The following is a 21285-nucleotide window of genomic DNA, read 5'->3' as shown; positions in this document are numbered from 1 at the left end:
TCCAGTTAAATATTTTCCAACGATAATCAAGGTTTTTTTTCAATGTGTAGCAACATTTCATTCAACAAAATGCATTCACAAAATAATGCATAGTACTTTAGTGGCAGGGACTGAGCTGTGGGCCGCAATTTAGCCACCGCACACACATTACCCCCACCACTTCTCAGCCCAGAGCCCCAGAAATACACTAGTTTTCCTTGACTGGAAAACTATTCTGCCCTAGTTTTGCTGTTTGTCAGTTAGTTTGTGATAATTTGTTGAAACACATTTTATTAAAAGAATATGCATCATGTAAGCATGACATCAACTGAAATATTAGGGTTAGGGCTAGTATTAAAACTAGAGACAGGGCCTCAAGATTTGGTAACATTTCCAACAAAATCAATCAAATTGCCACAAAGTAATTGCTGCATAGACAACCTTTTGGCCTTCGGGGCCCATGAGAATCTGAGGGCCCCTGGAGCGATTGCCAGCTTTGCCTAGTTGGAGATTGTTTTGTCAACAGCTGCTTCAAAGGGCAAGAATGAAGTGTCAACTTTTAAACCAACATGGACGAGATGCCAGATAAGCTGTTTTGCAGTTCTGCCATCTGAACCACGAATCAGGTCATTATAAATTAATTGGTCAAACATTACAAGCAGGAGAACAAAGAAGGAAATTAGCAACATGAACTATACCAAGACGTTAATTTCACGACAGTTATAAAGCTTTATTTACTCTGATGACTCATTAAGATACTGTATGGTACTAAATAGTGGATGCCACAGTAATGAGACAGGTGGTCTATTTAGACTGGAATGCTGCTGTAGCTGTCTCCTCTCCAGTGTGTAGTGTATTTAAGGCAGACAGGTAGCTATTTTTTGGGGTTAGGAGGAGACACACCTGGCACCCACCAGGGCCAACCATGACAATGCAAGCTGTCCAAGACATGCCAACACCATTTAAAGACTCAAGGCTGAGCTGCAACTGTTGCGTCTATTCAGATGAGCCTTGATGAAAATGTTTGCAGAAGTGTGATGGACAGTTGAGGTAATTATTTTGCTTGAGGTACGATGATTAGGCATTGTGGTTGAACACTCACACTCGGTATTGTTTTGAGCTGTTTTGATTCGTGATGTGCCTCGTGCCAGCCAGGTAGAGATGTGCAAGACAGCCTATTCTCACGCCGGCCTCACTTGTTGTGATGGCCGCCAAGCTGCCACTAACTATGGTCAATCAATGGATCTTGGTTTTCAAATTTTAAAGAGTTCATTTCACACTGTTCTCAAAGCTTTTCTCACTTTTCTCTCTCTGTCCTGCTTTCTGAAGGACGTAATTATCCTCATGATACACCTTTCTCTTGCCCCCTGTTCCTTGTTTTTCTTACATTTTCTGCTCTTACTCATTTAAGCGATATGACCTTCCAAAACAACTATTTGTTTGACTTGCCTCTGTGTTTTTATTTAATTGTTTTTCACCTCTTTTCAACCTTTTGGATCAAGCAGGAACAAAGTCTCATTTACAGTGAAATGCTGAAGAAGGCAGAAAGCTTTTTCAGCAGAGCTTTGGTTGGGGATTTAAAAAAAATAATTAAAATGTCTAACTCATAACCTCTGAAAGGCTTTGTTTTGCACAGACTGTGAAGTGTGAACTAAGCAGACGTGAACTGCAATAAAGTAAAAATGTACACACAGCTCAGTTAATAGCTGGAGGCTGTCCTTAAGAAAAGCAGTGTGTTTTACATCCAGTACATGCAGACTCCTGCTTTGGCCTCCAGGCTTCAGTTCCTGCAACCTGTCAGAAACAATATTCAGTGTATTATAACATGATTTTAACTTTGAGCCATTACTCAAAAAACATTCCCAATGAGTCACAATCCCTGGGCTGAAAATAAATAAATAAATAAAAAAATAGTACACCATCTCAGCATTTTCTATATTTGCACAATCAGGTCAGGTGTTTACCTGTTATCCGCACTAACAGCTTTGTAGGATTAAACTGGAGCTGCAGACTTTTAGTGTGTGATAGCAATTTGACGAACTGCAAGTTCGGATGCACAGTGGCTTCATAGCAATTTGCATATCTGAGGGATTCCAGTGATTTATAGCGCAGACGCAATTTAATGAAAGGATGTCTCGAGGGTCCCCACCTGGTTTGAACCAAAACAACCGTTTGATCTCTGTTAAGTGGCTGCATTCATACTGTCAGACCTTATCCGAATAGAATTCTTATTATTTCTGAATTAATTTAGCAATGAGTTGGGGAGCAGCAGCAATCACTGCATGATCTTGGATAAGTTTTGGATCTCTCAGGATGTGTCGTAACACTGCCCCCTCATGGACATAAACAAAACAGTGCATCTGCTGTGGACTGAGTGTTTGTGTGTTACTGTTACTGACTCCAAACATTCAGGGGTCAGTAGCATTTTTCTTGTCATGCACCTGCAGGCAAACAGAAGACACGTGCTGCAGAAGAGACCACTTTTTGGGCTTTTGTTTCGCCCCTCACAATGCCATCTGCCTTCTCGCCCTGTTTTAGTCACGTGTATCACATGCAGGGTTACAGCTTAGGCATTGAAGTGTTCTTCCAGCTTCCTCATCTATGTGTTAAAAAAAGGGCATCATTCCTTGGGTTCTTATCTACTGCGAGCAAATATTCAATCAAACATATGGCGGCAGTAGAGCAAAATGACAAGTCATCCAGCACTGTGTAGATTAATCAAACATTTAAATGCAACTAGATTAACACAATTATGATTTATGTCTCCTCACGAAGCAGTTATGAGACATTTTTGATGTTGTTGTGTTGTAAAATTCCTCCGCACCACCATCCTATTTTTGGAGCATTAAAATGGAGCACATGAACGCTGAGTTGTTGACAACTATTTTTCCCACAGAGACATCAAATCACTTTAAAAGTATCCAGATAAACGGAGTTATGGCTCCCACATGTCCACTCCAAAAAAATTATTTCCACTGAAATGAAATGGGAGCCCAGCACACCACTCGTCTTGTGCTGCCTTTTTCATATTGCATTTTGTGACTTCAACTGCTGATGCCTGTGTCAACAGGGAATATTTAGCTGAAAAAAATGTAGTGCCTTTACAATTTCAAAAAGCGGACGATATCTGCCTAGAGACACTAGACTTCATTGTTTATTCTAACAGCACAGCGTCGATAAGGTATAGTGCGGTATTATCAGCGTTACATTGTTAGAATAAACATTTGGGTTTGATATCTGCATCCTCTGAATAATTAATTGTTGCTCTCTAATCTACTGATATGACTGATGTGCCTTCCCTTAATTCACACGAGGCCATTATCTGTGTTTTATTTTATTTTAACAGATGCAGCCTGAGCCAGGAAAACAAACCATCTGAAATCCAGAGCACCTACACAGTCTATTATGTGCTTTGGCACTAGAATGGGGACTGTGTGTTTATTGCACATATTCTGTGACAACAAAGAACAGAAGAGGCTTTCGAGGAGAGAGCGTAAAGCTGCTTGACAGCCTAGAATCAAGATGCTCTGAGTGGTCCTCACGTCGTTGTTGATGACTATTGACACATAGCTGTTTGTCTCCGTCTGTCTCAGTTTGGGTTTCATCGTCTGGTCGTTGCACGATTATCAAACGAGCCTTTTTAAGTCAGGACTTTGTTCTTTGCGGTGTAGAATTTCAGTTAATTAACCTTGAACTTCAGCCAAAATACATGAAGAGAAAGGTCTGTGTGGGCGGGAGATGGATGATTTCCATTTTTACAGAATACATTAAAGCTATAGTGCGTAGTTTCTGTCTCCCCCATGAGGAATTCTAAGTAATGACAACAATTCTGTTGGTTCATCCACATGACACAAGCCTTCCGTGTTCACGCTTCAACCCCCCCCACCCCTCCTCCACACAGTTGCTACGTAGCCAAGGAGGACACGGAGGATTAAAAAAAAAACATGAAGAGGTAATTATCTTTACTTGAGTTTCTGCGCGCAAAAGTCGCCTGACGCCACCAATTTCTAAACACAGCCATGCTGAGAAATACAGAGAGAGTTTTGTGGAGCTGATGGTCTTAATTAGCTTTGTAGCAACTCATTTGGCGATGGCTTGAATGTAACAAAAAAAAAAAAAAAAAGCTACGACTTGGATCTTGTTGTGATAAATTATTTTGTGAACAGATGTAGGCTCTTGAGATTGTTTTATGACAACATTGTACGGCGACATCGCTAAAGTGTAGTCCAACGGGGCAAGATGCATGAGCCGAAATGAACGGATCATTTCAGGAAGTCTCAGTTCAGTTCGTTCACCCAAAAGATTTGTTCTTTTGAATGAATTGTTCACTAACGATGTTGAGCAGGTATTATGTTCACCATGTTCACTATCTTTTTTTAAGTGTGTTAGCATGCCAATATTTGCTAATTAGGAGTACAAAGTACAGCTGAGGCTGATGAGAATTTCATCCGTATATTTGGTCATAAATTTAAATTTTAGCCGGATGGTGGCTCAAGATAAAACTCGGAGGAACGTTGAAGTCATTACAATTCATCCAGAGGGACACAAATGTACAACATTTAATGACAATCCATACAAGTTGTTGATGTCAACCTCATAGTGGTGCCAGAGGAAAAGTCATGGGATCACCAAATTCAATAGGATCAAGTAGGATTCCTCTGGGGACCATGCATCTCTGTACAAAACCTTCTGACAAGTCATTCAATGGTTGCTGAGTTATTTAAGTATTTTAGCAATCACTTTCTGTTCTTTTCTTGTTCCGTCTGACTCCTTTGTAGCAATGTTTTCATGTTCCCAGATCTTAGCAGTTAACTTATTGTGTACAATGTTATCAGAACCGATGGCCCAAACAGTTAAAATAACCCAAAATGAAAGGAAACCATAATTATCCATTAGGGTGAAAAGAATGCTTGATCAAGCTAGAGAGTACTTCTCTAAGGAGACCATCCATCTCTTGTACTAGCTCTGGTTTGGTTCTGGCTCATGGGATGCCAATATGCTCAGTCAATCAATCGGCAAGTCAGTCAGCCAGTCATCCAGTTAGTCGGTTACATTTATCCAGTCAGTTGGAGAGTCAAACAGTAACAGTAACCAGTCAGCTAGTCAAGCAAGAGCTGTGAGAAAAGTTCAGCCAAGAGGGCAGGCATTCTCCAATCCTGATGATTTCCAGATGAGCGCCCAGACGGCCAACCTGAGTAAAGAACACACACACACACACACTAAAAAAAAAAAGGGGGAAAGAGGATGGATGGAGGGAGGTGGCAACAGAAGAAATAAATGCAGTGAATAAAGGAATGAGCCTGCACATCGGTCGGAGAATTTTCATCCACCATTGTGATGTTTATCCCCTGAGAGAGAGTGTGCATTCAGGTGTGTGTGTGTGTGTGTGTGTGTGTAGATCTGTTAGTGAGGATCAACATGACACAGTGGTGGGCTCTGCTCATCATTGTTTACCTGTCCATGTACCTGGCAGCCCCTCAGCATCACAGGAAAGGTAGGTGGACATACAGACTCCATATATACGTATACGTTATATCTCTATCATCTGTCATAGGCCACAATGTCAACATCATGTAAAAAGCTGACTTGAACGATCCCTTAGTCAAAAATTGCAACAATTTGCATCCTCATTTTAAATATTTGCCTATTAGAAAATAGACAATCATTCATAATGGTTTAATGTTGGTTTGCTTCTGTGTGTGTGTCTGTGAAGGAATGTGTTTATGTTTCACCAATATCGGGAACATTGTGACACGCAAGACATCAACAGATCATCTTCCAGTGAAAAGCCTGGCCTGTTGTTACTGGATCCACTCCCTGAGGAAATTCCTTTCTCAACACACACAGCTTAAAGTCTTTGGATTAGTCACATGGTGCTAAAGTCAGCTACAGAAGAGACAGGGCCATTGACAGAATATTAATAATACTTTCACGAAAGATGGTTCTATTGTTTAAGATTTACTACAAAAATGTTTTCTAAGATTTTTCTTCCCTCTGCCAAGGTGCAAATTCTGGCAGGCAAAGTTGTTGAATTGTTGTGTTTATTTATGCCACTTTGATTAAGTGTTAATTGTTTAACCTCTCACCTTGTAAGGCAAACATGCTAGCAAACACTTGCCTAATTACACATGCAGCAAACATGAAGCAATATTAGCATGTTAGCACTTTGTGTTTTTGGCCACCTGACGAATTTAGGCTCAACATTCACACTAGGCAGGTAGTGTACAGTGGATTTTTAACTGCTTTCTGTTACAGCCGAAAATATGGTTGATGAGAGCCATGAGACTGAATCACAACTGTAAAGTTGCGAGCATCAAAACCAAATCAATGAGCTGAAAGATGCTAAAACACTCGTAGAACTGAGGACTTGATCAGCACTTATCAAAATTAGTTTTATTATTTGGGCAGATGAACCCCAAAAGGTGTGTTAAAGTGCTAATCTTATGTAAAGCACCATGATCCTGCATTGTGAAGGACAGTATTTTGCTGGGTGGCAATTGGACATTTGTGAAGTGCAGGATCTCCAATCATGACCAGTCTACCCAGTATTCACGTCTTCCCTCGCGATACTAAGTGACTTTATTGCAGGTTAGCCTCGCACATTTGTTTCACAGTGGGAATATTGATGGGGAAGTCTGAGTCTACATTGTACATTGTAAATAGTAGATTTAGCATCTGAGCTGCTAGAAAAAAAAAGCAGTTTGTATTTAACATCATTTGGAGTTGAATTTATATGCTAAGCAGAAGATGGGCCATTGCAGCAAAGATTTTATTTCCTCCCGTGTCCTTTTCACCCCCTTTTACCGTAGCCGGATGGATCCAGACATCCATTTTGTTTTATTTTTGCTTGTTTTTTTCTCTCTCTCGCTCTCTCTCTCTCTCTCTCTCTCTCTCTCTCTCTCTCTCTCTCTCTCTCTCTCACCAAGACATCCCTCCAGCCAGGAATACCATTTAGCCCTGCTAATTAATGGATCTTTGTTGTTCCCTCATCTCCTTGCAAGCAGTTAGCGGGAGATTACAAGTTCCCTGCCTGTGTATAATGACATTGGGGGAAGCCTGCCCATCCAAACACTGATTGTTGGAAGCGCTGGAGGAAGGAGGGGACACATTAAAGGAATGAACAGGCTTAGAATGAGCAGTGGGGAAAGATATGTTGTAAGAAGGGACATCTGCATTAGATATTCAACCGGAAAAGTCAGCTGAAACATTGTTTGTTCCCCTGAAGTAACATGTTAAAGGTCCCATGGCATGAAAATTTCACTTTATGAGGTTTTTTAACATTAATATGAGTTCCCCCAGCCTGCCTATTGTCCCCCAGTGGCTAGAAATGGCGATAGGTGTAAACCGAGCCCTGGGTATCCTGCTCTGCCTTTGAGAAAATGAAAGCTCAGATGGGCCGATCTGGAATCTGCTCCTTATGAGGTCATAAGGAGCAAGGTTACCTCCCCTTTCTCTGCTTTGCCCACCCAGAGAATTTGGCCCGCCCATGAGAGAGAGACATCATGGCTTTCAAACAAGCAAAGTGGCAGTTGGTCAAAGCCACACCCCCACCCTCCACCTTGCCCCCTTCTCTCCTCCTCAATAGCATTTAAAGCTACAGACACAGAAATGGCACATACTAAGGAAAGCTCATTGTGTGACTGGCTCTAGTGGCTGTAATTCTGTACCAAAGCTGAATTTCGGGAAAGAGACTTCAGATACAGTATTAGGGGACCACTAAGGGCAATATAAAAGCATCCAAAAAGCAGCATGTCAAAGGACCTTTAAAACTTTAATATCATACTAACACATCTCTTTTACTCTTTAAACTGGCTAAATATTTAATTGGAATGAACTGATTTTGATTCTAAATTTGATCATTTGAATTGCTGGTCTCGCTTTAATTGCTTAACCCTTGTGTTGTCAAAACAAGGATTATGTACTTCCGTTGAGAATTGCTCTCTAAACCCTGTTTCTTGTAAAGTAAGTAAGTAAAGTTTATTTCTATAGCACATTTAAACACAGTTTAAGCTGACCAAAATGCTGTACAAACAAGCACTAAGGTGCTGTATTAACCCTTGTGTTGACCCGAAGGACAACACAAGGGTTAATTCTGCTCTCATTCCAGAGGCTCCGATTCTTATCATTACCTCCAGCCACGCACCTGACCCCAATCCTCATCAGCTCCTTAGTATATATACCTAACCCTTCCCATCAGTTTCCTGATTGTCTGCTGCGCAACAAAGCCTCGTGTTTTAACCTTCCTCTGCTTGTCTTGCCCTTTTTTGTTGTCCTGACTGTCTGCCTGTTTGCAAAACCCTGTTATCACACAGTAAACTTTGCTTTTAGCTTACCTGTTTGCCACTAAGTAGTACATTTGAGTCCTTTACCTGTTTTACTTAGCCATCACGTATGTGCAACAATACATTGATTGTGTTTTCTTTGCAGGGATTTTTTTGTTTGTAGCTTTATTGATGTTGTAAGACACATGGCCTGTTTCTGTGGCTGCAGCAGTGCTGCTCCAAACATGTGAGCATTAACCAGCAATAACATTGTATTGCAAACTGCTGTCTCCCGCAGCTGGAAGCTGGTAGACAGCCTTTATGTAAATTAGAGATTATCAATTTCAAATGTAAATCAGCATTGGGTTGGCCTACAAGGTGTCATTTCCCTGCAGCTCCTTGATCTTTTAACAACATAACCCTTGTTCTAATGAGCACATTTTCCACTGGGTGTTGTTTTGTTTGCTTTGACAAGGCTCCACTGAAGCTTGAGTGTCTCTTCAGTATCTAAAATGACTGCACAGGCATTCCTCCTCCGCTGCTGATTGTGCATTCGGGAGTCACTCACTCACGAGGAGTGTAAATCTTCACCTACAGACATGTCAGTGTTGGATCTAGGGAAATATCCTCAGTACGGTTACTTGGTGTTTAGAGTTTTCATTGTGGAGAAGGTCGTGAAACATCTTTTTGCTAATTACGTATGTAAAATGTACAGAAAAAAAACTTTTAAAAACTTTAGATGAGAGTTAAATGAGACGAATGACACCACTCGGGTCTGTACAGTAAATATAAAGCCACAGCCTATTAAGTTTGGTTAGTATAAAGCCTGGAAAGAGTGGGAAAAGCTAGCCTGGTTCTGTCCAAAAGTAACAAAATCCGCCTAAGAGCACCCCCTACGATCCCGTTATACCACATTTATTTAATCCATACAAAGACTAAAGTCTTAAAACAGTACATTGCAATGTTCTTAGTCTTGTCTTTAATGTGACGCTACCAGGCAACAACAGCTGGCCAAGAAATAGTCTGACTCATTCGGAGGATGTATAAAATGGCAACACTAATTTTTTCACTTTGATTTTACTTAGTAAGCTTTGGAGTTGATGTATTTTACACGGGGATTTACGGAGGGAGGGGTTTGTGGCTTTTTTTGGCTTTTTTTTTTTACATAGGTTGGAGAGTTGAAAGTTTTGAGATAATATGTTGAGGATTACACAAATGTGCCAAATTGGTGGGTTTTATTCCTCTAACACTGGAACATAGAGCTGCAGATTTTCTTTACATTCTGAACGGTGGCTGGGTTGTGAAAGCAAAGCCGGAGCTGAGACTGGCAGTCACCCAAGCAGAAACCAGGTACATGGGGAGATCAGCCAGTGCATGTGGCTTTGGCTGGCCTCACAAATGCTATAAAGCCTAAATGTATCTGGCCAGCGAGGCTCTAGCCAGCGAGGCTCTGGCCAGCGAGGCTCTGGCCAGCGAGGCTGATCATTATTGCAGATTTGGCGAGGCAGCACGCCATAGATCCCGCTGTATGGTAGGAGGTGGATTGGATCCGAATTCAGATGGAGCCCAGTGTTCTGTACTGTATACCTCATTAAGATCTGTGTGTGTGATCCGTGTGTTGGCTCACACGCTGAGCCAAGCACTGGATGGCAACATCATATGCGAAGCAGTGGAAAAAGAGAACTAGAACGTCTGGAGAAATTTAAAGGAAGGTTTAACTTTCAGCTCTAATCAACTTTGCTTTTCACTCCACTCTGAAGCAGTTTCTTACACTTGTTACAGTGTCTTGGGAGTCTTAGACAGTAGAGGGTGTTATGATATAGACACAATTAAAGAGTCTGGGCAGCAATATAACTCATTATATCAACAGTATGGAAATGGAAAATATGTGTGGGGTTACTCTGCATTCTTGTGTGACCCCTCTGCTTTCTTATTCAGCCGTTGTTAGACTTGACCCCCAAAATACTTTCCATTACCAGTGGGAATATCTGCTCACAATCACACATGGCGGTTAAGCAAAAATGAGAATGCAAATATGGCGTTGTAAGATCAGGGGAGTCATAAATCATTCCTTGGACACAGATATGCCCTCATGCATTTATTAGGAATTTAGATAATTTAGCTGGTGAACTAAAAGATGGCTCTTTGGGTAGCTTAAAGCTACAATATTTTAACTTTAGTTGCTTTTTACAGAGTTGAAAATAAGTCCAACTTTAGTTTTTCTTTCAAAGTTAAAAAATAAGTCCTCAAATTACTGAGGATTATGCAGTTACTTTCTACCTCTGGATGGAGGTGTTGTGACCATATGGAATTGCCTCCGGTTATCACCTCCAGTAAAATTTGGATTTCATGGTATTTTATCATAGAGATACAGTAGCCACAGCAACTGTTTCCACTAGCTGAGAGCGAGGGGTTTCATTCCAGCCCTATCTGGACACCTCAGATTACGGGGTCCCTGGTCTGCTACATACATGGACTGACACTTTGAAATCTGGCCAAATGAGGTCAGCAAAACCTGCCCCTTCTGTGAGCGCAGATATCTCACCTCTGGATTCACGGGACACTGCCACTTGTAAATATAGGAGCATCTGTGGCTCGGGTTGAAGACCAATTACCCTCTGCCCAGCCCTGCCTGGAGCCAGATTCTATCTCACCTGCATAATATTTGAGCAGTAATGTATCTGTGTTTGCTCAACCTCTGGCCCACCCACATGCATGCCATGTTGGATAATGTGGTGGCTAATTTCTCGAATACGAGGGAGAGCCTCTAATCCAATTTCCTGTACTTATGTGTTCTAGCTCTGTATCCATCTGCATACAGGATAAAGCGTGGGGCATATTCGCTGATCAACCCCACGTTCCAGGGTTCGTCAGAGGACGTCAACCTGCTTTTTGAGGTCAGTTTAGATCATGTTGGTTTAGAGGTGCTGAAACAGTTAATGGCTCAGTCAGTGCTTCATTACTGGATGCCACTTATGTTGAGGATGTGCAAAAGATCTGTCCAAGTCACACATTTCTGGTCCATCTGATGAAAATGAAAGCACAGCTGCTGTCCTGCTAATCATGTGCAGACATGTAAAGTATGTGTGTACCCGATGTTTTTATATAACATTAAGATCTTATGAAGTCTTCAGTTCACTCCACAAAGAGGTCAATAAATAGTTGTATTGGCAGACTGGTATAGGAGGTAGAACCTAACTAGTTATTTAGTTAGGTTAGTACTGTAACTAGATGGTTCCTGAGGATTTTTTTTAATGGACCTGTGCCTCCCAGATTCTGCTAGCTGGAATGGAGATCCAAGGTGGGGAAATGCTGATCCCCGATGAGGAGCTGGCCTCCCTGAGGAGTGTGGAGAAGCTGGAGGTCATCTGTGAGGACGTCCTGCCCAAAAGGCTTTCCGACATTCGCCGTCTGATAGCGGAGCTCGCCCAGCGCCGGCAGCCTCTGAGCTGGCAGGACTTTGAGAGGACGGTGCTGACCCTGGTGTACACCACTCAGACACTGGCTCGAGTCAGCAGCCCGCAGCAGAGGGAGGCGTGGACGGACGCTGTGATACAGCTGTTCAAAGCCGTTCAAAAGGACCTCACACCCTTTTAAAGTAAGAATCAGAACATTTTCTTTAAACACAATTTTATGGTGATTTCACTTGCTCGTGGTCCCCTTTATATGACTGTTAAACCGCTATTGTTGACCCAAACTGCATTCCAGTTTTATACACTACATACTAATTCTAGTATATACTAATTGCTATAGTATACAAGAAATCTGATCTTTCAAACTCAAGAAGTCAATGCACTTGACTGCTTTGTACTAATAAATGATGCAATACTTAAGCTGCAACTTCAACTCTGGAATTCACAAAGAGAAAGCAAAATGTTTTTCCAAAGAGTTCATCCTTTTTCTTTATTTTCTGTGATCTTCCTGAAACTGTCTCACCACTATTCACAATTTACTTAAATGTTTTGCAGCGTCTCCTTCACTACCTTCATGCAAAGCTTCATGGGACAATAGTATCCACCAACAGCACACTCAAAAACCAAGTGTATTTACTCCTCCCAGCTCATACAATGCAGTGCATTATGTTTACTACCTTTTGTTCATGATGTGGAAATGAAATAAAACCTGTAAAGTATCTGTGCTCCATGTATTTGCGTGAGCCACAGGATGGCCTCATTAATCAAGTTGTGTCCCAGTGAGCTCTAATAAACTTCCACAGCCGTCTTAACAGGCACTTGGGCACTGCGGCAGTCACTGGAAATAAATGACCACAGTAAGACTCGTAAAGAGTGTGTGTAGTATGGACCTGTAGGTTGCAAGGATTCTGACCTTTAAAAATGTGTCAAATCTAACTAATTGCAGTACACTAGCTTGAGAACTCCACACAGAGTCACCTCCATCCCCCTGTGCTGACTGTGTTCATGTTTGATGTCATCCAATTACTTAAGACGGCACTAGATGCTTCGCTCTGTCTAGAAAAGATTGCTCCGCTCATTTGAATGAAACCCACAGACTGTAAGAGTCTGTGTACATCAATGCCCCTGATTGCTCATTTGAGAAAACTGTAAAATGTTTGATAGATGTTTGCTTCAAAGTTACCCATTTCCCGCACTCATTTTGGGAAATAGGTACTTTCCCTAATAGGCTTTTCGTGCCCTTTCACTCATCTTGGAGTGGAGAGAAAATATATATGTTTAGGTTTGTGCTGTTTTCCCTCCTTGAGTCAATTGGTTTTACATTTGCTTACATTTTAGTATTTTGCTCCAATTCAAGCTTTTATCCAGCCTTGGAAATGGTAGTCTCTCAATGTTTGTCATTTCCTGCCACCAGAGCTGCATGTTCTCCCCAGGCATTTTATTTCTAAAAAATGTATATGATGATCACAGGAGTTTTTTTTTTTTTTACAGGATCTCTTTCTCAGCATGTCAGCATTCATCCAATGCCCAAGCTTCTGGCGCTGACTCGGGAGGACTGATTGATGAGTAAGTGAAGACTGTGTGGAATTTCCTTCTAAGACACTCCCTGCACCGCTCTAATGTGGATGATGAGTTTTGGGATGTGTCTGGGCACTACTTGACGGAGCGTAAAGAAGCCGGCGTATTGAAGAAAGCGGTAGAGCTCAGGCTCTTGTTCCCAGTATTGACTCTTGACAGTTTCATTAAGGCATTCTAACACTTACAGCATCTTTGCTCCATGTGTTATATGGCAATCCCCAGAACTTCATAGTTTGGAATTGCATTGCTTCTGACATAAAGTACCCCTTAATTGTCTCAAAGTTTAAAAAATGACTTACTAACTGCATTGCTTCTTTTTATCTCCAGCTCCTCCTCTGTGATTGTGGCTGTAGATTTAATAAGAAAAATGAGGCTTTTACCCGGGTTATTGACTTATCAGTATACTTCATGAAACAATGAGTCTAATATTTTATCCATTTAGTGTATTATCCCTAAATGTCATGCATAACCCACAGCAGCATTATGCATGTTGACAGAGCAGCACCAAGTGGCTGCAGACAGAACTGCATTTCCTTGTCTGAAACTTCATGTTCTTAAAGTGCCCATATTATGAAAAAAACACATTTTCTGGGATTTTGGATGTTGTTTTGTGTCTCTGGTGCTTCCACACGCATACAAACTTGGAAAAAAAAAAAACATCCATGCTGTTTTGAGTTAGATAGGGGTTTCTGAATGTGTCCTGCCTTCAGTCTCCGGGTGAGCTGTTCAAAATCTGCAGGGCTTTCTACATCAGCAGCCGAGACGAGGTGGCTGACCGCAAGCGCTAGCGTGCTACCTCGTTCTCAATGGCAAAACACTGCTACAACACACACACACACACAGAAGTTCACCCTAATCTACAAAATAACTACTTTCATGTCCCTGTTCTGTAGGTATTCCACACAAAGTTGGAAGCGTGCCCTCGTTTAGAAGAAGTATCTCGGCTAATCCTGCCTTGTACAGGCCGAAGTTAAAGAAACAGCTAACTAGCTGATGTGATCCTTACCTAGCTACTGCGCATGTGCAACTGCAAACAAAGATGGTACAGAAGTGAGATGTCTCACTCTGTAGCTAAAACAGAGACCTGAACACACAGGGTGAAAAGAGGATCTGCAGCAATGTGCAATACAACAAAAATATTGAAAATTAAACCATGTAAACCTATTCCGGTACAACCTCAAAATACAATTATGAACCTGAAAATGAGCATAATATGGGCACTTTAAAGCTTTATATACATTATATTATCATATAGTATTATCAAAATATACTTAATGTACCAACAGTATATTCAGAATGGCCCATTTGAATAATGCATATTATATAATTAGATAGATAGATAGATAGATAGATAGATAGATAGATAGATAGATAGATAGATAGATAGATAGATGATAGATAGATAGATAGATAGATAGATAGATAGATAGATAGATAGATAGATAGATAGATAGATAGATACTTAAAAGCAATATACAACAACATACAATACTGATAAACAATAACTTGAAGAGTGGACGATTTTTTTACTGGATGCTGTATATACATGTGTGAGGTTGGGATAGTGCAAGTTGTGCAAAATTAAATGCAAAGTATGCTGTAAAGTTGTAGTGTGGGCTTCACCTCCCGACCTCTCCGTCCTGACACAGAGCTAGGGGGACTGGCTGCAGGGAGATGGCAGCTGGCAGGAAGGACAGGAAGGATTATAATTAAAGATGCATTAACATGTACATCACTTTAATGTTGTAGCTGGTAAAGGTGGGGCTTATTTTAATTACTTTACATACTGCTGGGTAGCTTGTGAATAAGTACATTGCAAATAAAGGACTTTGTCTCCTCTCCCAAGCTCTGCAATTAGGATCTGTTACAAAAAATATCTTCCTTCCTATCCTAACACACAACTTGTGTATTTTGTGATCACCCAATCAGACATCAACAGAAACCATAGAGCTGAATGCCATTTTGCTCAAAAATGTAGTCCTAAAATTATTAAATAATAAGCAATAAAACATAAAATGGATTTCATCTTTATTCTTACCTTTATAGCTACTGTGTGTGTGTGTGTGTGTGTGTGTGTGTGTGTGTGTGTGTGTGTGTGTGTGTGTGTGTGTGTGTGTGTGTGTGTATGTATGTATGTATGTATGTGTATATATATATATATAACAGTGCCTTTCCTCTTCAGAGGGACCATTAAACCTGACAGATTTTTAACAATGTGCCTGAATGTTATCTCTGTGTAAATATTCTCAATTATCAGTGGAACATGCCCACTAGGTGGCAGCATTTCCAAATTTGATTTGATCTTCACGCGTTATCAACAGTCATGATTTTGTCATTTGTTATTGATTTGTGCAGATACTAGGAATAATGGATCAATAGTACAACATGTACCAGTAGTAATACTCTATTCTTATTCTCTGACCTGAGTCCATGTTGTGCAGATATGCATGCTTTATTAAGAGCTCTTGAAGTCATTAGTATGTTTTTGTTATGCTGACAAAAGATGTGCTCTGCTGCCAGACACAAAAATAAATCAACAACGTGGCATTTCTAATTTTCTTTTTTTTTTTCTTTTTTGGTGTGTCTGTTTTTGTTTGAGGCAGCTTAATTAGAGCTGAATCTTGTCAAAACTGGAATGTGTCTTTCCTGGTAGGAATATTTTGTGATCACCTCCAGTTGAATACCCAGTTGTTTTAACTCAAGCTTATCAGCTGCATATGTCTTCCCCCACAGCTGTCAGACATACTTTCATGCTTCAAGTCTCACTCTGCTGCCAGAGAGGGACCGATGAGACATCACAATGTGTCACATATATACGCACGCTGCTTTTCTGCACCGAACAACTCAATACCTTATCCATTTATAAGACGGGCGCACGGCAACCTGCCATAATAAAACCTCTGACAGACTCAATGGATCTTATTCCCCTGTCTGCCACTCAGATGACTTGCAGTATAACTTGGCAGTGTCTCAACCGATATTATGAGAAAATAATTCAAGATCTTGATCTCAGGCATCAAACGCTCCGGCCACACCATTAAAAAACATTCCTCTGGCAAAAATCAGCAACAGCCCATACAGGCCATGTTCTTTTCTTTAAAGATCCTTTGATACGATATGTTCATGTGGAAAATGTGGTTTCCTTATTAGACAAATCACTGTCATTTCAAGTGGGAATAAAACACAGAATGAAAGCTGTGACTAAAAACTCCAGATGTAAGACATGCATGTTGGGAGGTGCAGTCAACAACATGTGCCTGTAGTGTCATGCCAGTGTCTTGAGTAGTTTTGCAGTTTTCTTGCATTGCTAATACCAGTTTAACTGACACCGCCCTGCATGGTCTGAAAAATGACTATCTGAAGGATATGATTGTACAACTTCTGATGATTTAGCATTATAACAGTTCATTAGATGAAACCACAACTCTAGAAACAGGTCATGGTCATTTTTGCAGCCCTCTTATTTTAATGTGGCAAATGTGGTGTGTATAATAGCTGAGCCTCAAAAAGAGATTATGCCAGCAGGGGAAACTGCGGAGGGGTTGGATGGATTGATGGATGGATACAGATAGACAGAGGTGGGATTCATTAGTCAGGGAGTGTTATACCTTGCTGTGTCAGAGAGCTAATTACACAGTTTGAGCAGGCAGTCTGCTCAAAACAGCCTCCTGCTCTCTCTGGCTTCCAGGAATTAACACAGTATTTCAAAAAACATCACAACAGCTGGGAGAACACCATGGGTAGATAAAACGGAATAAACAGTGTTTCAGATTCAAATAGTCAAAAGTTTTTGTCAATATTGTTCATTTAGGCCATTTATATCACACAAGTGAAGCCGAGACATCTATCACAATTATCCCAGCTGTAGGATGCTTTTCAACTTTCCCACCAAGTTGATTTGTTGGGTATAACTGAGTCTTTGATAAGGCAATGGGAGAAAGTTGGCAGGCCGTGGGATTGAGGATAATGCTCTCTGACCCTCCTAAATTCTAATCGGACATTGTTATGAGGAGGTGCAGGATTCACACAGGAGTTGTGGTATGTGTGTTTAAACAGAGCTCCTAGGGTGCCTGACTTGATTTGGCACGGTGCAGTCCAGCCACAGGTGGAGCGCTCTCAGGCGGCCCATTAGTGATTGACAATGCTGCTGTGTGTGGGTAATGTTCTTGGCGATATTATGTCTTATGTCACAGACTCTCTTAGGATTTTTATTCAGTCAGCCTCCAGAGGTATCTATAGAGATGAGATCTACATAAGGATTGTTTTAAATCTGCACCAATCAATTTTTTTTTATTAAAGTAACATTTTAACATTTCGGGAAATACATTTATTTACTTTCTTGCAGAGAGTTTGATGAGATCAATTCCACGGTCATATCTCTCTGTATACATAAAAAGCTACAGCCAGCAGCAGTTTAGCTTAGCATAGCACAATAACTGGAAATGAGGGGATACAACTTTTTTACCAGTACCTCTAAAGATCACAAAATAACACAGTATATCTCATTTGTTTAATCTGTAAAAACATTGTGTCATTTTTATCTCTCAGCTTTTGGTACCTTTGGCACCAGCTTTATATTGAACAAAGATATGATAGTGGTATCAATTTCATCATCTAATACTATTCTACTATTCTTTTAAAACAGGTCAAACTACGATGTGTAATGTGAACGGGGTTGCTTCCTAATAGGCTACAGCAGTATTCACTAGGTTGCAGCACAAATGTGGAGGAGTCCTTCTTGCACTAAACAGCACTTTACCCACTTGGCAGAGGGCCATGACAGCAGTAAATTCACATTTTAACTCATCACCGTTGCTGGAGATGGTAGCCGTGACAAATGGCATTTTCCATCTCATGTTCTCCACACAGCTCTTATAGGATTAACAGAGGCAATTTTCACAGAAAAGACAACTACAGAAGATTTTTTTTTTTATTTGCTTCAGATGTATTACAAGTGCACATTGTCTTAAGCTGCCCTTATACTGAGGGTCTGCTGATTCAATCAATTGTCTCTTGTCATGCTCAAATTCGCAGCTTTCTGATAAATTGTTATGGTAGTGAGACCTCAAATCACTGAAGTTCAAAGCTTTTCTTGACCCCAACCACCCTGATCCTCAACACTGCATCACATAACGCTAAGCCATCCGTATTTTCTGTAATGAATCCTTGCATGTTAGTTCCGTATGGTTGTATTAGCAGGCATTCTTTTGATATAAACTTTCATATAAAGTTTCATAGCACTCTTGATATGCAGGATTGTGTGCTGCAGAAACAGCCACTTCCTCCTAATATAGCTCTGTAAATTTGCAAACTTACCCTCGCAAAGATTTCTGAACTAACTATGGGCCAAAGATAGACCCTGGCGGGACTCCGTGGAACCAGATCCTGCCTGTATGAGTGATGAGTAACCATCCAAGGCAGGAGGGGTGGACTCGTGGATAGTAATCCATCTAAATTTAGTTAACACAGTGAAACATTTGATATCTCTTTTAGAAAACGAATGTTTGTTGATACTTAGCATCGCTTCCGTTGAACTCGTGATCAATGGTAAGTGATACAGCAGCAGCAGGTGGCCGAGACTTAAACACTTGACTATAAATGAATCCAACTCAACATGACTCCTCTCTCCAGCCCATTTACCTGTTTAGAGAAGAATTAATCATTAAGTGACTCTGAGGCTCAGCGGACTGCCGGCTTTTGTTTTAAGTGCGGCCATCTTAGTTTGGTTTTAATGGATGTTGTGTTTTAGCATAAACACGTTCAGGAAACAAAGCGTCAGAACGGGGAATAGCAGTGTTTTGTTTTTCAAAGAGCAAGCGTGAAATTTTGTGTGTTTGTCTGTGTGTGTGTGTGTGTGTGTGTGTGTGTGTGTGTGTGTGTGTGTGTGTGTGTGTGTGTGTGTGTGTGTGTGTGTGTGTGTGTGTGTGTGTGAGGACTCCTGCCCTGGCCAAATCACCAGAGGCCGCTTGCCCCTTGTGTTTGGTGTCAAACTCAGTGTGAAGAAGTGTACAGGGCCCATGGGAGTCGTATACCAGCCGTTAACTTTGCTCACGCTCTCATTTCTCAATCTGATTTGTGTATCATTTGTATACACTCTTGAGGTATTATAAACTGTGCTGGCAAATGTCTTTGTCCTCACACTGACCTTACGAATGTCACTGCTTCCATTCCCTGCATTTTTGCAACTTGTAGAAGGAGCTTTGTTTTTCTTCACAGAAAATACACACGTTTACGAGTGACAAATGATAGAAAACAAAGACAACAATGATTCATTGGCCTCCAGTTGCATTTTACTGTACAGCAGTCCAATGTGAAGAAACAGATGTAGATGTAGTCACAAAGTGGCTCTGCAGATGCTTTCAGTTTGGAAGTTGGACAGCAAAAGCTCCACTCAGTCACCACACAGCAGACAGACACTTGCTCCGACATTTACCGTAAACCAGGCACGGCGTTATGGGTGGGCCTGACGGGCCTAGGCCCACCCACTTTTCAACAGGCCCACCCAAAACATTTCCTCAAAAAACATGAATTAATATATATATTACAATTTGGTGAAGAATTATTAAAAATCGGCAAATAATCTCATAATTTGTGCTAAAATTGTCTAAATGTTTAGTTTATAAAAACAATTAAAAAAAAACTGGTTATGTCTATTTTTATGTTTCTGCGCAAGTTCAGCAGACAGTGAGGTTCGGATCGGATGTAGCTTGTCGGTATGCTAGGCTAGCTCCCAGTGATCTGAGAGTGTGAAAATCATTTCCAGAAAAGGACAAGGTTGTAAGTCGTTGTTTAGGTACCTTAAACGTGCACGAACGGTCTCAGAGTCATCGCTGCAACCAGGAGATGAAGGAGAGCTGAGATCCACAACGCCTAGCACATCTTTGTCTCGGCCACCGCAGGATGCTAATGCGGCTAGCGCGGCCAGCGCGACCAGCGCCGGTGCTAGTGCCTTTGCCTCTGCCTCGCGAGTGGATGATATAGCCCCTATGCATATAGCCCTGTGGATCGGTCTTCCGTGAATGAGCCCGCAACTCAACCAGTGCTAAAGTATCCAGTCACTTCTTCTGCTGAGTTTAATTGTGTAGGACCGCCAGAGGATAACAGTAAGGTATGTGGCTACTATGCCTGTATTGTATTATGTCGTTATATGAGATATATGGATTAAAATAATCAATTCATAACCCGCTACAGAAGCTGCAGGCGCAGTTCTATTTCTATAACAGCTTGTTACTGTTGTCAAGTTGTTGTTCCCTCATGGTTTTCTCTTGTTATGGCCAATAATGCTTTAGGACTATTAATGCGATTTATTTATTTTTGTTAAACATGTTTATAACATGAATCATCACACTAAAGTAAGGAAATAACTTGAGTCGTGTTTTACATGACAGATGACGTTGTCAATAAACATGTTCTGTGACCGAGTATTGATTGAAACTGTCGGGCAGTGTTGTTGATCTGTATATTGTTGAAAACTTAAAACAGTTGAAAAGAATTGTGAAATATTCGGCCTCATGTTATACGAGCAGAACTAAACTATGTTTTGGTGAAATATTAGATTCCTGACCACTTTTACAGTCTATAGGGCTTAGGTTAGGAGAGATGCCCTATAGCACAGCCAGGTATGGTGCGTAATGGAGATTCCAAAGCGCTCTTCTTTTGGGCAGAACCAAGGAGAGCGATCGCGTATAGGTCCGTCCTTTGCACCGAAACTTTTTACAATGCAACAACATATAAATAGTATGTTTAATTAAATTATGTAAGCACATATAATATATATATAATATAACAGTAGCCTATATTAGCCAGTCATTTGTATTAGGTTAAACAGGGATTTGATAACGTTTTTAATTTAAGGCCCACCCACAATTGGTCTGGCCCATCCAAAACTGGAATCCTGGCGCCGTGCCTGCTGTAAACCCCTATTCCAAACTCAGATCTGCTGAACGTTTAACTTCAGTTTCACAGTGAGTGAACAGGTCGGATTCTTTCTTCCAGAAGAATCTATAATTGATGTTTAATTATCTGAGGTATGTGTAGCTTGTGGGCATTCCTTT

General features: G+C 40.9%; 1 protein-coding gene across 3 annotated transcripts in view; it reads left to right on the top strand.

The window, feature by feature from the left end:
- The window catches only part of LOC120553797 (protein FAM180A), a 16584-nt gene extending 3062 nt beyond the window's left edge, over positions 1 to 13522 (top strand). Inside the window, exons 2-5 of one of the 3 annotated variants that reach the window (XM_039792510.1) lie at positions 5350 to 5473; positions 11040 to 11137; positions 11514 to 11838; positions 13145 to 13522. In XM_039792510.1, coding sequence (XP_039648444.1) covers positions 5398 to 5473; positions 11040 to 11137; positions 11514 to 11837 — 498 coding nt within the window. In that variant the 5' untranslated portion in view covers positions 5350 to 5397 and the 3' untranslated portion in view covers position 11838; positions 13145 to 13522. Of the gene's footprint in view, positions 1 to 5258; positions 5474 to 11039; positions 11138 to 11513; positions 11839 to 13144 lie in introns of those variants that run through there. The other 2 variants (XM_039792507.1, XM_039792509.1) reach the window with 2 other exon arrangements.
- Positions 13523 to 21285: the final 7763 nt, after the last annotated feature.

Source organism: Perca fluviatilis, chromosome 23, assembly GCF_010015445.1.
Source record: "Perca fluviatilis chromosome 23, GENO_Pfluv_1.0, whole genome shotgun sequence".
In the NCBI taxonomy this organism is placed as follows: domain Eukaryota; kingdom Metazoa; phylum Chordata; class Actinopteri; order Perciformes; family Percidae; genus Perca; species Perca fluviatilis.
Note: the sequence above shows the minus strand (reverse complement) of the source record. Positions and strands in the feature narration are given on the sequence as shown.